This window comes from Zootoca vivipara, chromosome 4, assembly GCF_965207765.1.
Source record: "Zootoca vivipara chromosome 4, rZooViv2.hap1.1, whole genome shotgun sequence".
NCBI lineage: Eukaryota > Metazoa > Chordata > Lepidosauria > Squamata > Lacertidae > Zootoca > Zootoca vivipara.
In genome coordinates, this window is record NC_142587.1 from 30,196,756 (window position 1) to 30,212,027 (window position 15,272).

The 15,272-nt window shown below is 41.1% G+C and overlaps 1 protein-coding gene across 1 annotated transcript in view; it reads right to left on the reverse strand.

Moving 5' to 3' along the window:
- The window catches only part of EIF5B (eukaryotic translation initiation factor 5B), a 32,786-nt gene extending 18,258 nt beyond the window's left edge, over positions 1–14,528 (reverse strand). The window contains exons 1-8 of the mRNA XM_035115517.3: positions 14,440–14,528; positions 6,134–6,259; positions 4,990–5,074; positions 3,858–4,518; positions 2,533–2,759; positions 2,213–2,363; positions 1,062–1,157; positions 453–539 (exon numbers count right to left, since the gene is read on the reverse strand). Of these exons, the coding sequence (XP_034971408.3) occupies positions 453–539; positions 1,062–1,157; positions 2,213–2,363; positions 2,533–2,759; positions 3,858–4,518; positions 4,990–5,074; positions 6,134–6,259; positions 14,440–14,474 (1,468 nt within the window). The 5' untranslated portion in view covers positions 14,475–14,528. The remainder of the gene's footprint in view (positions 1–452; positions 540–1,061; positions 1,158–2,212; positions 2,364–2,532; positions 2,760–3,857; positions 4,519–4,989; positions 5,075–6,133; positions 6,260–14,439) is intronic.
- Between the last annotated feature and the right edge of the window lie 744 nt (positions 14,529–15,272).

Sequence of the window (15,272 nt, forward strand, 5' to 3'; positions counted from 1 at the left end):
TCCATCAGCCAAAACACCAGTTCCATCAGGCAACTCTCTGCCTCTGAGCTGTTTCTATGGCAGCTGGTCATTGTAAGAGCTACTATTTAAGAACTGGCAAATGAGCTTGCTTTTTCCTCTCCCCTACCTGTCCCATTTCTTTTGCCTGCTGTGCTTTTTCGACTGTGAGCCTGAAGGCAGGGACTCTTTTGTTTTAATTAGTAGTATGTAAGCCACTCAGAGAGCCGTTTTGGCTGAAATGTGGGGTTCAAATGCTCTAAATAAATAAATAATGAAATTTAAATTTAAATCATGTGGCCTCTAGCTCATTGCTTTGCAATTTCTACAACATGAGGGCGGGGTGGGGGTTGCTACAACTCTCAGCAATTTTCAACTGGTCCATGAGCAAGGGGAAAGTTTGGGAATTGCTGCTTTAGATAAAAGCATCATAGAATACCTGATTTAATACTGACCTGGATTTGCTGGAAGAATGATCTCTTCTTTTACTGCTGTAACTGGTTCTACAGCTTCTTCAGTTGGGGAAGTCAACTCTATAATTTCTAAAATTGCAAGAGAAAATTACTACAGCTTTGCTGTAGTAAGAAGGCCAACCACAAAGATGCATTTTATTTGCCCAGAACAAAGCTACTGCAACCGTAAGTACATTACTGGTCCTGCAAAATTCCTCTCTCTCTCAAAATTAATACACTGTAATTAAAGACCTCTTGACTCTTACTACCATACAATTCCTTCCAGTCTTCAGTGTATACAATACCGAGAAAAGAACCAATCACTGACAGTCTAACATGAAGTTTTGGGGAATTCAGTCCATAAAGTCTTGTTAACAAAGTCTGATTAGAGAAAATTCAGGGTTCTTGATACACATTCTTCTTCTTTTTTAAGTCAGTCAAGAATTCTACTGGCTTTTAAATATGCAGCCCAAAAGATACACAGGAATACCAGTTTTCTCTGTGATATCATACAGGGGAGGGTGCTTCAAAACATAGTAGACAGGAAGGGCTGACATTATGTTTGACTTTTTAAATCTTTTTTTTAAAGTACTGCAGAAACAAGATCCTTACCTTCTTTGTTTTCCTGCTGCTGTTGCTTCTTTTTCTTTTTGTCTTCATATATTGGCCTTTTCTTTGGCACAGAATCTTTGGATGGCACCTCAACACCTGCCAAGTAGAAACAAAAACATTTATTTTTATTATTACTAAAATTTAATGTAACACTGAAATGCAATCCATTTGGTGACCTGCAGCTGGATTTGTGAATGAACACATGATAATGCAGGACTATCATAGAATCATAGAGTTGGAAGGTACCCCTAGGGTCATCTAGTTCAACCCACTGCAATGCAGTAATCTCAAGTAGAGTAGTTAACATTGTGCCCTCCAGAAGTTGTTGGACTAGAACTTCCATCATCCCTGGCTGTTGACCAGGGACGTTGATTACACACTGGGTAAACGTTTAAACATCTTGACCCAAACAAGCCTTGGCACTGACTGAGTTAAGCAAAGAAACTGAGGACTCCCAAGCCTTCAAGCTGTTTGCAGGGGATAAGAAATTTGTCAGAGGATAATGAGCAAGATGTTTCCCACACTATGTCCGTGCCACAACAGAATAAAGAGCCTCAGAAAACATTTTAAAATAATTATGGTTTCAAACCCTAATTGGCTTTCATAGGTCGGCTCTTCTGCAAAGACACTCAAGACAAGTCAACTAACATCATCAAATTTTTTAATGAACCATTATTTTCTGCAGTTCACCTCCATTGAAGGGCTCTGGGGACTTTTTATGCAAATCACTTAATTTGCTGGTTTTAAAGTAATAATACTAAGGTGGGTGCTTTTAAAATATTTCAGTTGTATGTGACTTACAGATGTGCAGCTTAAGTCAAAGCATGTTTATTCAGAAGTCAGTCCTACTTAGTTCAATAAAAGTTAGCTCCAAGGATGCATAGGATTGCAGTATCAGGAAGCTAGTATCTTATTAAAAAGGACAGGTTCATAGGACCACCTGAAATTGGGTGGTTTGGGGTTTGCATTTACTTCTAAATAAAGACTCCTGCTCATGTTTAACTCTCTTCTCCAGCTCCCAAAGCAAAATTTCAGATAAGAGCACATTGTTTAATTCCTCCTCAGCTTCCAAAAACTGTCAAAGACTCTACAGCATTTTTGTCTACATACAGGAAAGTAGTTAGAAGGTTAGTGTGCATCACAATCCTTACCCTGAGCTTGCAGTAGTTTAAGAGTAGCCTCTGCTCTGGCTCTAGCTTCTTTCTGTGATTTAGTTAAAAGCTTCCCCTCCTTCTTCAATCGCTCTTTCCTCTCCTTTTCTTTTTGTTTCTTCCTTTCCTTTCTTTCTTGCTCCAAGCGTTCCTATAAAGAAGCAAACATTCATACAAAATGCTTTGCAGAACACATAGAATAGCCATTCCTTGGCAGTAGGCTCCCCTTTAACAGGGCTGCAACCTCATTTCAAAGTCAAAAGCATACAAATGTGGGCCTCCATTATCCTTTCCCCTTCCTATATGAATATAAGCAGTACCTCTTCTTGACGCTTGGCTTCCAGCTCCTCCAGTCGTTTTATCCGCTCCTCTTCCTCCCTCTTTGCCCTTTCTTCTTCCTCTTTCAGCTTAGCCAAGGCTTCTTGCATTGCTTTAACTGTGGCCTTACTTGGACCTTTTTTCTTCTCTTTTTCTTTTTCTTCTTTCTCCCCCTTCTTTTTCTTTTTATCTTTCTCTTTCTTCTTTTTCTCTCCTTCGTTGTCATCACCTAAGCAAGAAAGTCAGTTATCCATTTCCATAAGAACGAAGAAAACTAAAGAGAAAATCGACAAAATGTAGGGGCCACTGGCCCTTTAGGACAGGCATCCCCAAACTTCGGCCCTCCAGATGTTTTGGACTACAATTCCCATAATCCCCGACCACTGGTCCTGTTAGCTAGGGATCTCGGGGCTCTCGGGGTCCCTCCAGACTGTCACAATTTTGTGAAGGGATTCAAGCACATGCTGGAAATTTAGGTTTGTGTAAAGCAGGCATCCCCAAACTGCGGCTCTCCAGATGTTTTGGCCTAATACTCCCATGATCCCTAGGTAACAGGACCAGTGGTTGAGGAAGATGGGAATTGTGGTCCAAAACATCTGGAGGGCCAAAGTTGAGGGTGCCTGGTGTAAAGTGTATTAAAGTGCTCTAATTGCACAGTAAATCCACTTTTAAAAAGAAACAGACTTTTTGCCATTTGGAAAGTGATGGGAAGGACAAGACGTGTGGAATGAACTATTGATTAATGGGAAGACATATTAGCACCTCACAAGCAAATCAGGATGAATGCTCATTTATAACCAACCCAGAAAAAATGACCTCAATAAGCCCAAACATAGGCTAACCACCATATTTTGTGCAAGCAAATCTGGATGAATGCAAAGTAAACAGACTGTCTGGAGGAGCCATCAATGTTTGGTCTACCCCAAACAGACTGTCCTTGGCAGTTTCTGAAGTTCCTAAGCACTAGGGATGATATAGTTTTCAACACAGGGGACTTCTGAACAGGGCCCCAACTCAGAAGCCTTGCTCACCACAAGCATTAAGAACTGCATAAATTATATTCAGCAAAATGCTTTAGAATCACATTAGTCAAGAAAATCAGGGCCGCAAATCAGTTAGTGTTTTCAGGGCATCAATACAACTTCTAGATGCCTCCAAATAAAATCAGGCAATGAATTTTCCTACTACAAAGCCAGCTTAAAGTGAAACAAAAAAGATCACCAATTAGTGAACAAGGAAACTGGTTCAAGTGTTCTGGCATTCATCTTGAAATTCCTATAAACTCCCACACAAACTTGTTTCTCACATTCTCACAAATATGACCTACCTTCTGCTACTACTGAAGCATCTCCTTTTTCCACACTGGCAGATTCTGATACCAGCTCTGGAGTGGTTCCTTTTTCGGCCTTCTTTGAAGCCTCCTTCTGCTTTGCCTGTTCTTTATTTGCTTCCAGATCTTCTTTCTCCTTCTGTTTCCTCAATTTGGCCTTTTCCTCTTCACGCTTTTTTTTCTCGCGCTCTTTCTTCTCTGCCTTCTTCTGAGCCACTGTTTTTATTTTGAATGAAGAGTCCACCTCTTCATCACCACTTTCAGCCTCAGTGGCTGGTTTTGCCTTCTGGCTTTTCTTCTGCCCTTTTTTCGATTCTGAGCCTTCGTCCAATTCATCACCACTCTCGCCAGATGACGCAGCTTGTGTACGCTCTTTGCTTTTCCTAATAATGATAACTTCATCATCTTCGGAAAGCTCCTGTTTCCTATTTGATTTTTGAGCTTTTCCTTTCTTTTTCTTAAGCAATGCATCAAAGTCATCATTGTCATCATCACTGCCAGAGGGAGCTTCCTTTGGGGGCTTGGGGGCCTTCTTGGACTTTTTATCCTTATCCTCCATTTCTTCACTTTCATCATCATCTAAGTTGGAACTTTTGTTCTTTCCTTTCTTTTTTTTATCTTGTTTTGAATAGCTAAATTCTTCACTGTCATTCTCTGTCTAGTAAATAAATAAAGAAATCATTTTAAAGTTAAAACATTATCAATGGAAAATAGAAGAATTGTACAGTACTTGACCATAATACATTTGCAGCAACCAAATTCTCTGGATACAGATTCACCTCCAAAAAACACTCATGACAAAAATCATCAGATTTTAGGCAACAAAAATATATGTGCATCAAGTACCTTTTGGAAAGCCAGTTATACAACCTTGTGATTTATTTATTTTTAAATAGATAGATGACTCCTCAATACAGCCCTTATAGAATCTGCTCTTTGGTGGAATGTTTGTATGAAGTTAACGTGTTTGTTTGTTTTTTAAAGGAGACTGCACAATGATAGGCAGTTTTCCAAATGCAAAAGTTCTTCTCTGGACTGTACCAAATGCTTCTAATTTCGCAATTTGCTTTGGCTGTGGCTTTCGACTGTAGTGCAACACTTTGAATACCACCCCCCACAAGACACTTACCTTTATTGCAACTGGTTCTCTTTCAGCTTTCCCTCCTTGAGTCTCCAGAGACAGTTCCTCCAACTCTTTCAAAATATCATCTTCGCTACAATAAGAAAAATTATACATATTTCAAGTATTGCTTGCTTACAAATAATCAAGGTTCAATAACTGGATGAGTCCAGTGACTACAGTACTGCTGTCTTGCTTTCTGGATTTCCACACCTTTCTGCCTTTTATATTCTCTAGTAGATGCTCATGTGTATTTGAGCAGGGTGTTATTTCTCTTGCATACGTCTTACTACTTACTCCAAGGCGTATCACATAAAGCAAACGGCAGGAGATGTGTGGGCCAACTTGCCAGCAGGCTATGGATGTGTAGGGCAGTTTTGTCCTCCTGGAGCCAAGCAGACAAATCCATGCTGTGGCTCAATTGTGTGATACATACAATTATTAGTAGCCTGATACCATACATGTGTTTCCCTCAGTAGAGGCAGGGCATCAACAATGAAAGTGTCAATAATCAGCATGGTGATGGAAGGGGAAGAGCAGTGTTTCTCCCCACCCACCTACTCACTCCCAACTATTACTAACAATATTACAGGATGGCCTTGGCTCCTGGAGGGAACTTTTCAGTAATATATACCTGCAAAACATATTTGTCTACATTAGTGGTTCCCAACTGCGGGTCCGCTTAACCCACCCAAGGGGTTCTCGGCACATACCTGTCAACTGTCTAAGTCTAAGACATCCTGGGGAGGAGGAGACAAAACGCACAAGGTTGCAGCCAGAGACGCATCTCACGCAAGATTGCAGCACCCCAAAACACACATTTTTGTGTGCTGTGCCTTTGCACAAGTCACATGATTTGCACAGGATTGCAGCCCAGAAGACGTGCATCCCGCTTTTGTGCCAGGCGCCGGCACACGTTGGAAGGTATGGTGGCACTATTCACAAAACAAAAACTACCACAGAGTTTTCAAAAGTAGGGAGTCCATGACTTGACTTTTGAAAAACAGGGGTCTGCAGTACTTAGCTAACTGGGGGCCACTGTCTAAACAGTTATTCACTCGGATAAGGATAAGCACACTGTAAGAAGCCTCCTTTTGTACTCCGGCAATCTTTGTTGGATTAGAGCTACCAGACACAGATTTTGCAAACTTACTCAAAATCTTGTTTCTTCTTTTCCTTTTTCTTCTTGGCCTTAGACTTCTGAGGCTCTTGTTCTTTGGCAGCACCTGCACCCTCTATTTCGGCTGCAAGTGCATCAAGGTCAATGTCATCCTTGGCACTAGAATTAAAAAACAACTTTTACTAAAAAGCGAAACAAATTAATACTTAACATTAAGAGAACGTTAAGTATTTTAATATCAAAAACTTGCATTGTAAGAAAGATATTCAACTAGATTTAGGTAGTAATTTGTACTGTTTGATGAGATTACAGCAGAGTGACTAACGACTATCAAACAGCTATTACTACAGCATAAGCAACTTGCAGGAAAAGGGGTTTTAAGCAAAATACAATTTAACTGAAACTACCACCCTCTGAAATGAAACTATTTGTTCAGTAAGAATTTCAACACCTTCAAAACATACCACCGAACACATCTAAATAAGTTTACATTAATAGATTATAAGATTAGCACCACACTGCATCATGAGAATTATTTCAAGCAAAGCAAGGAAATAGATACAACACCTTCCTCTATCCAGCCAGAATGTGAAGAGTTGCTAGCTCTCGTACTTATAAGGATACTATGCTGTTGCAATCTATTGAGTCAGAAAATTGGGAATGCCCTTTCAGAAGAATTTAGCCTGATGAAGCGTCTTCCATCAGCACAGCAGACAGGGAACAGAACAAGCCAGAAAGCCTCAGCTCTAGGCAAACTAGACATTAAATCATTGTTTTTACAAACAGAAGGATGTACAGCACACTAGAGCATACATCTAGTGGTAGTGGTGGTAGAAGTTCACAAGTTTATTGTTCTAGCCACCATGACAAACTTGTAGCAATAAAAAAAATACATAACATATACAGTATCCCTAATATAAGCCAACATCCATGATGCAAGAGGGAGAAATTGTCAGAGACAACTCAAATCCAGCTTGATTTCAGATAAAACCTCAATCACCACAGCAATATATAGCGATTTTATCTAACTCCTTTCCCCTCTTTTTGTGGCCAGTGCATAGAGGGCCACTCTGTGTGTTACAAAGCTATTGCTGTCACTCAAAAGAAACTGAACCATTTCTGCTGGGGTGTTATCTGCTTGCTTGCGTGAACAAAGGCTTCAGAAAGCGATATCCTGGGTCTCTATTTAAGGGGCAGGCTAACAGATAATGAGTGATGTCTTCCATCAGACGTGGACCACTAATACACAGTCTGTCTGTATGCAGGACCTTGTAGCGACCATCCAAGACTGCAGTGAGCATCACTTGGAAATGCACCTCAATAAAGGCACATGTACCAGAAATGTGTACGGGTTTCTTAAAACTACCTGAATGGCAAACAGTCTTCTGTCATGAGATTAAGGCCCTTATTTCCTTCCAGAAATCAAATCAAGCTCCAGGAGAAGATATGCTTCCACATGAGCTCTATAATTATCAAATAAGGCCTGAGTCCTGTGACAATTTGCTGGAAGACATCAAGGTATGGAGATTTTATCATAAAAAGTTGGTGCAAGCTCATCAGATGATTACTATATAGTGTCTCTTGAATATCACTGTTCAGTCTGTGAAATCATTTCAGTCTTTTCACACCCTGCATTTCTCCACAAACTCTTGCAGATGCAGTTGTTTGTATGCATTCATTCATTCATTCATTCAATAAATATTATTTATACCTCGTCCATCTGGCTGGGAATAGGGTAACTGATACTGTACTGGAAAGTGGTCACTTTCTGTTCATTCTAACACTTCAGAAGTGAATAATGAAGGAGATACTATAATGTGGTTGATAGCACTTCCACCATGTTTGTTCAAGAAGAATACTTTATTACGGTCAAAGACCAGCTCTTGTAAAAATCCCTTTGGAAGAACAGTTCCAAAGAGCATAACATATATGTGACATGTTTGTTCAAATATTGACCCTTATCTGCCTACAGGACTCCCATGAAGAATATAAAAATTATGTTGGAATAACAATTCCAACAATTTCGGACCCTGTGTGTTATATTTCTTGTCCACGGAACAATGTGAGGTTAGGAAAATATATTCCAAGGTAGAAAGAGACCCTCTGCAGTTATTCCAAGTTGGGCATACATCTGTTTTTACTGTCCTATATTTTATAAGAGCCAGGGAAAGTGGGAAGAGTCGTATTTATGGGTAAATCCCTGTCCTGATGCAACATCATGTAAAAACTAACACTTTGTGTAGGTTTATTATATAGCAGTCAATGGCAGAGTTACACTTTAACTCAACCCTGTTTAAATTGGATGCCAGGTATGTGTTGTTTTTAAAAGAAAAATCCAAATATGGTTTTGACTGAGATGGGGAGTTCTTAGAAGAGAGGTGTGGGTATAAGGAAGAGAATTTTTAGTTTAGTATAGTGTAAAAGCAGATTAAGAATTTTATAGTAATATGAATTAAATGTTTAAGGCAGAAATATAATATGTAAGGAAAGAGGAGTATGATGTTGTCATAGATGATAAATATGTAATCTATAATGAAAAGGATAATTATAGAATTTTGGTGTAAAATTTAAAAGGTATAAACATGTTTTAGATAGAAAGAAACAATGTTAAGATGACGATTATGAAATTGCCAAAGAGAGTATAAGATGAACCACAGTAAGGGGGGCTGAGGAGGTCAACCTACAATGTCAGAAAAGATGAATGGTTTTTGAACTATATATGTATGTTGTTGTTGTTGTTGTTGTTGTTGTTGTTATTATTATTATTATTATTATGTTTAGATATGTTAATGTTTTTATTTGTGTTTCTTCTTCTCTATTTTAGGTAATGCTGGGGGTTGGTGTGTGGGTGATGTATGTTTTGTTGTTATATGTCAAAAAACCAATAAAAATTATTTAAAAAAAGAAAAGAAAAATCCAAACGGAATTCAACAAACGTAGTATTACATTTCCAACATGGGAATAGGCAGGGATCAAACCCACGACCTAGGCGTTATCAGCACCATGCTCTTAACTAACTGAACTAGGACATTTCGGAGAACGCCTATGCAATGGACAAGTTTTGTCTCCCCCACCCCCTTTTCTAAGGTCTAGTATGGAAGAAAAAATAGGAAAACATTGTACTTGGTGCTGGAGTACTTTCAAAAGCTGCACAATAACTCAAAGCTCCAAGAATCTGGCAAGCTGACTGGGGAGGGGGTAAGCACAAAGGCCTTAGGTAACTTGTTGCAACACAATCTCCAACTCACTGCCTACTCAGCGTCCTCCATTTTCTATATCATGTAAAAGAAAATAGTCCATAACTGGAAATACATGTAAGAAGATTGCTAACAGATAAAGGAATGAAAAGCCTTTCAATTTGTGCGTATCTTCAGTTTCCTAGAATCTACACAGACCTGACTTTTGTTCTTGATGAATGCCAGAAAACTGGATATGTGAACAAATTATAAACTGCAGATTAGGACTTAAATTATGTTAATAATTTAAAGGGGTGGAATGTACTGTTTACATGACAATACTATATACTGGTTCAGGCTTACTAGTTTTGTCTGCAGTTACTACACAATTGATTTATTTGAAACGTGTTTATCACCTATAGCTATATAACTATATATAACTATATAAAACAAAATTGTTGCCACAACATTCTAGCAACTTCATATACTTAGCACTGCAATAGACTTATCAGGAAGTCACTAGAGAATAATTAAAAAGGTAAAGGTACCCCTGACCGTTAGGTCCAGTCGCGGATGACTCTGGGGTTGTGGTGCTCATCTCGCTCTACAGGGCAAGGGAGCCGGCGTTTGTCCGCTTCCGCAGACAGTTTTTCCAAGTCATGTGGCCAGCATGACTAAGCCGCTTCTGGCGAACCAGAGCAGCACACGGAAACACCGTTTACCTTCCCACTGGAGTGGTACCTATTGATCTATTTGCACTTTGAAGTGCTTTCGAAATGCTAGGTTGGCAGGTGCAGGGACCGAGCAACGGGAGCTCACCCCGTAATGCGGATTCAAACCGCCGACCTTCTGATCGGCAAGCCCTAGGCTCTGTGGTTTAGACCACAGCACCACCCGCGTCCCCTTTATCTGCTGAGAGCTGCAAATTTGCAATGGGCAAAGCCAGAGCAGATGATGGGCAGTCAGGAAAAAAAGAGTTATGAGTTAACTAATCCAGAACAAAAACTACACTGCTTTAAATGGAGCACCTTGGCTGCACTAGAAACTGACTGGCAGACAGTTAAATCAGTTGGGTTTGTTATTCCAGGAATGGCCACACTGGCATCTCCTTCGATGCAGCAAGGCCCACTCCATATCAAAATGAGACATTCAACACCTGCACAACTTCTATTGTGTCAGTTGTTTCTTCCCAACATCGTTAATGTGACTCCATCTTTATCCACATATTGCAAAAACTGAAAACTGTCTAAGCAAATGCAACAGAAAGAGATTGTGGGAACAACACTATTTGCCACTAAATCAACATGTTTTGTCGCGTTTTTAATATCTGTTGGGAGCCACCCAGAGTGGCTGGGAAAACCCAGCCAGACGGGCGGGGTATGAATAATAAATAATAAATAATTATTACTATTGTCTCCAAACAGTGGCCAACACATTATTATTATTATTATTATTATTATTATTATTATTATTATTATTTGTATACTGCCCTTCATCCAAATATCACAGGGTGGTTCACAACATAAAAAAAACAAAACAAAAGCACAAAATACGTAATAAAACAAAAACAAACCAATACCCTGCCAAAAATATTTAAAAGGCCATTAAATGTTAATCAACCAAAGGCCTGGTTATAGATAATCGCTTTTGCCTGGCACCTAATGATAAGTAATGAAGGTGCCAAGTGAGCCTCCTTGGAGAGAGCATTTCAAAAACAGTGAGCCACTACAGAAAAGGCCCATTCTCATGTTGTCACCCTCTAGACCCCTTGCAGATGAAGAAAGGCCTCAGATGATGACTTCAGGGTCCATATTGGTTCATTTGGGGAGAGGCAGTCCTCAGAGTGGATAAAAATCAATGGTTTTTTTATTTTATTTTTTTACAAATATTGATTTTTTTATTTAAATTGGATTTTTTAAAATAAAATGCTTTTGGGGGAAAAATCTTTCTAAAAAAAGTTTTCAATTTAAGTTACATTATAGTCCAAAGGCTATTCATTAGTAAATAAGGATTTGTTTTTAATTATGTAGCATGAGGCTTTATATGCAATGTTTAAATTTTTTGGTAAATGAATTCCATCCATTCACAATGTCATGCTCTTCCAGAGGTTTCTGTAAGATTATTTGGGGGAGTTTTTCTTACAAGAAGGTATTATCACAGATGCTTGTTTGTGCAGTTCTCAAAAGTGTGAATTTGTGTCTGCAGAGGTAACATGCCTTTTCTTCACAGGAATTTTTTTTATAAAATAAACATACTGTACAGAGGAAAAAAACCTTAATCACATTGTTCCTTTGCAAATTTATATACACAGAATCAACCCCTTGCCTCTTAAATGCTAAATTCCAAGAGGTTCAATGAATAGATTGTTTGGAGTGGAATAGATCTGCACGAGTAGCTAAGTGTGAAGCAGTGAAAATGGAAGTGCGACCTTGTGAGCAGAATACTCCACAAGTCTTGGGATCTTTGTGTAATGATTGTGCATGTCAGTTGCATGTCTGTGCAACTCAGACTTGAGGCAAGTGCTGAAGGCATTTCAGGGCTGGCAACCTCTTCCCAATCCAACTGGGTTCCAACAAATGGACTAACACGTAACTGTACAGAATAGGCAACTGAATCCAGGGGGGGGGGGGAATAGTAGCTGGAATCTGAAAGTCCTTTGGGAGACCTTGAAGTGCTTGCCAGTCAACTAATAAGAATCCAGAACCTTCTTCCCAGATGTAAATATTAAGATTATACCAGCAAGAATGAGTCTTTCTGTAAAAAAAAAAAAAATGATTTAAATCATGTCTTACTGTCTAGTGATTTAAATCGATTTGATTTAAATCAAATCCACCCTGGCAGTCCTTGAATTTTTGAATTTCTTGAACCATTTAAGGCGTTATAGGTCAAAAACAGCACTTTGAATTGGACCCAGAAATGAATTGGCAGGCAGTGCAGTTGGGTCAAGATCAGTGTAATATGCTCAAACCATCTTGCCCTTGTTGGCAGCCTGGCCACCAAATTCTGCACCAGCTGGAGTTTCCAAACCATCTTAACACACATCCCTATGTATAACACATTGCAGTAATCTAACCTAGAGGTTACCAGAGCATAGATGACAGAAGTTAGGTTATCCTTGTCTAGATAGGGGCACAGCTGGGCCACCAGCTGAAGTTGATGGAAGACAATCTGCACTACTGAAGCCACCTGAGCCTCAAGTGACACCAATGGATCCAGATGTACCCACAAAAACGCTATAAAAATTATATTTTTAAAATAATAATTAGCAAGTTTATCTACTTTTTATACTAATGGCTTCTGATGATCTATCTGCATTGCAATATAGAAGGATGTTTCAATGTGAATTCTTATCTATAGTGTAGCATAAACAAAGATGTTCAGATCAAATGTATTTTCTTATCTCTGATCCTCTTTTATTTTATCTATATTTATTTATATTTATCATGGAGGGAGTATAGGAGCATATGAACTTAAATGAAGAAAATTAACAGAGTGCTCCACTACACTCTTTTGTCTTCCATACCCTTTTGGATCTTACAGGCTGCTACAGCTTAAGGCATAAAACCACAATGGATAAAAACAGAATGACTAATGGAGAAGGGAAGGGACCCCAAAGAAACTATTGCCTGATAATATTCCTTTCAAAAGCACTGGTGATTCCCTCCCACCCCCTGCTCTCCCCAGTTCCTCCGCCTATGGAAAGTCCACAAGCAGCCCATGAGCTCACTAGCCGTCTTCCACTCATGCTTCCCAGGACCCCAGCTGATGGTATTCAGATCATACTACCTCCAATACTGGAGGCAATGTAGCCATAATCCTGTATTCTCCATCAATTTGGTATATTTGTGGCTGAACAGCAAAGTTTCATATGCTAAATTATACACATAATCATTTCATGTTCTTCAAGCACTGAGCAAAGGCTTAGGTACAACAAACAAGCAAAAACTGCACATATTTCATTTTCTTCCTAATGTCATCTCCATCCAAATTTCTTCTATATTTCAGAATCTATAGTGTAATTAATTAATTGTATACACCGCTCAGGATGAAGCATCAAATTGGCTGAGCAGAAACCAGTTACCCATGTGATTTTTAAAAGCTGTTCCATTACAGTCTGTTTTTGCACATTAAGCACTTCACATCTTCCTACAGTACCTTCAAATGTTAGCTGCCCCGCCCATTCTCTCAACTTCTCCCATCACACTCCCATGTCCTAAATTTTTTCTTTCACAATGCAGAATATTGACTCTGGGCATTTGCCTTGGCCACCTGTCTGAAAAACCTAGCAGGTTCAAAACTAAAGCCACAAATTTGTAACCAAAGGAATAAAAGCTTTCTCTGACCAACGGGCTTGCTCATTTAGGATAAACTTGCAAGAAGATACTGTCCCCTAACACTGGCGTATCGTAAACCTCCTCCAATCGGGAATGGAGTTTTTGGACTAGAGCCTTCCCCAGCAAAACTATGTAACACCTGGGTCACTGCAAGAAAACCCGTCGAGGTTCCTCTGCAGTTGGCCACGATTACCTCCGACACCAACACAACGCGGACACACCAGAAGAAATTACGGGAGCTCCGAGCCCAACACGCTCACTGCGCCAGATTTTCCGGATGGCTGTGCAGCTGAGTCAAGACTCCATTTGCAAAGCTTGGGCCTCTCCGCCGGCTTCGCGGCAGAGGTGGGCCGAGTAGCGTTTAATTAAGCAACTTGCCCGAGAAAAGGAAAATTTTACCGCGGGGAAAAACAGGAGACGGGAGCGCACCTCGAAATAATTGCGGGAAATAATGACTGCCCATAAACCTCGAGTTAGCGACTGGCAGCGCGGAAAGGGAACGCCAAGCGCAGGAGGGAGCTGGAGTCCCCAAAGGGCGCCCGCCGGAGAGGAGGTTCCCCCGCCCGAGGGCGCTGGGCGACACCGTCCCTCTCAGGCCACCACGGCCCTCCGCCTTCAGGGAGAGGGAAAGGGGCGAGTGGCCGAGCCGAGCCTCGGCGCTGGAAGAACCACGAGCTCCCATGAACCCCGCCGAGGCATGAGGAGAAACGTCCCCACAGGGAAGCCTGACTCACTCAGCGGCCGGGAATAAAAGCGAGGAACCCCACGACCTCCCCATGGCCGGGGCAGCCCGCCCCTCCTCCCTCGGTCTTGAACCCCGTCGGGCTACCTCTCCTCGCTCTTGCTTTTCTGCTTCTTGCCCATGGCTGCGCTCGCAACTGCCTCTCAGGCGCCTTTTCCTTGCGCAGGGCCCAGCCAGCCACATCCACACGCGCCCGGGCACATATGGTGAGAAGGAGGCCAATACGACACCACTGAGCAGGCAGCCGCTGACGCGCGCAGGCGCCGTTCGTCCTCCGCCACGGCGCGCCGCGGAAGCGTAAAAGAACGTGCGCCGGAAACTGAGGGAGACACCCCCCCGGTTGCAGGCGCCTCCTCTGGTCGGAGGGGGAACTGCAGCGGGAAGAGCTGCTTTTATGTAAGTGAAATAAATAATACGTGCTCTGGTCCATGGGGTCATGAAGAGTCGGACACGACTAAACAACAACAAATAATACGCGTCTCAGTGCGCGGACGCATCCCCTGCAATGAAGGAATCTTTTGCCCGACGTGGGGCTCGAACCCACGATTTAGTCTCGTGCTCTAGCCCCGGGGTGCGTGGGTGAAAGACACCTTGGGACGCTGCCTGAAGTCCCGGAAAGAAAGCGAGAGGCGAGCTACACGTAAAGAATACGAATTTTGAACAGCAGGCAATGTGAAATTGTGGAGCTAATGGGAGCGGGTTCGAATACATGGGTGGGAGTCAAACCATGCTTTCTTCCATCTGGGACCCTCTGATCCTTAAAATCAGCTGAGAACTGTGTCTTTCCGTACCGAAGAAGCAGGAATTGAAATCCGATTTTTTTCTATTTATTTTTTTGCGTATAGAAAGAGGGAAGCCGCTTCCATGTGAATATAGCAAAGCTTAGCCCTCAGATGCAGAGTTCATGAAATGATGAGAGG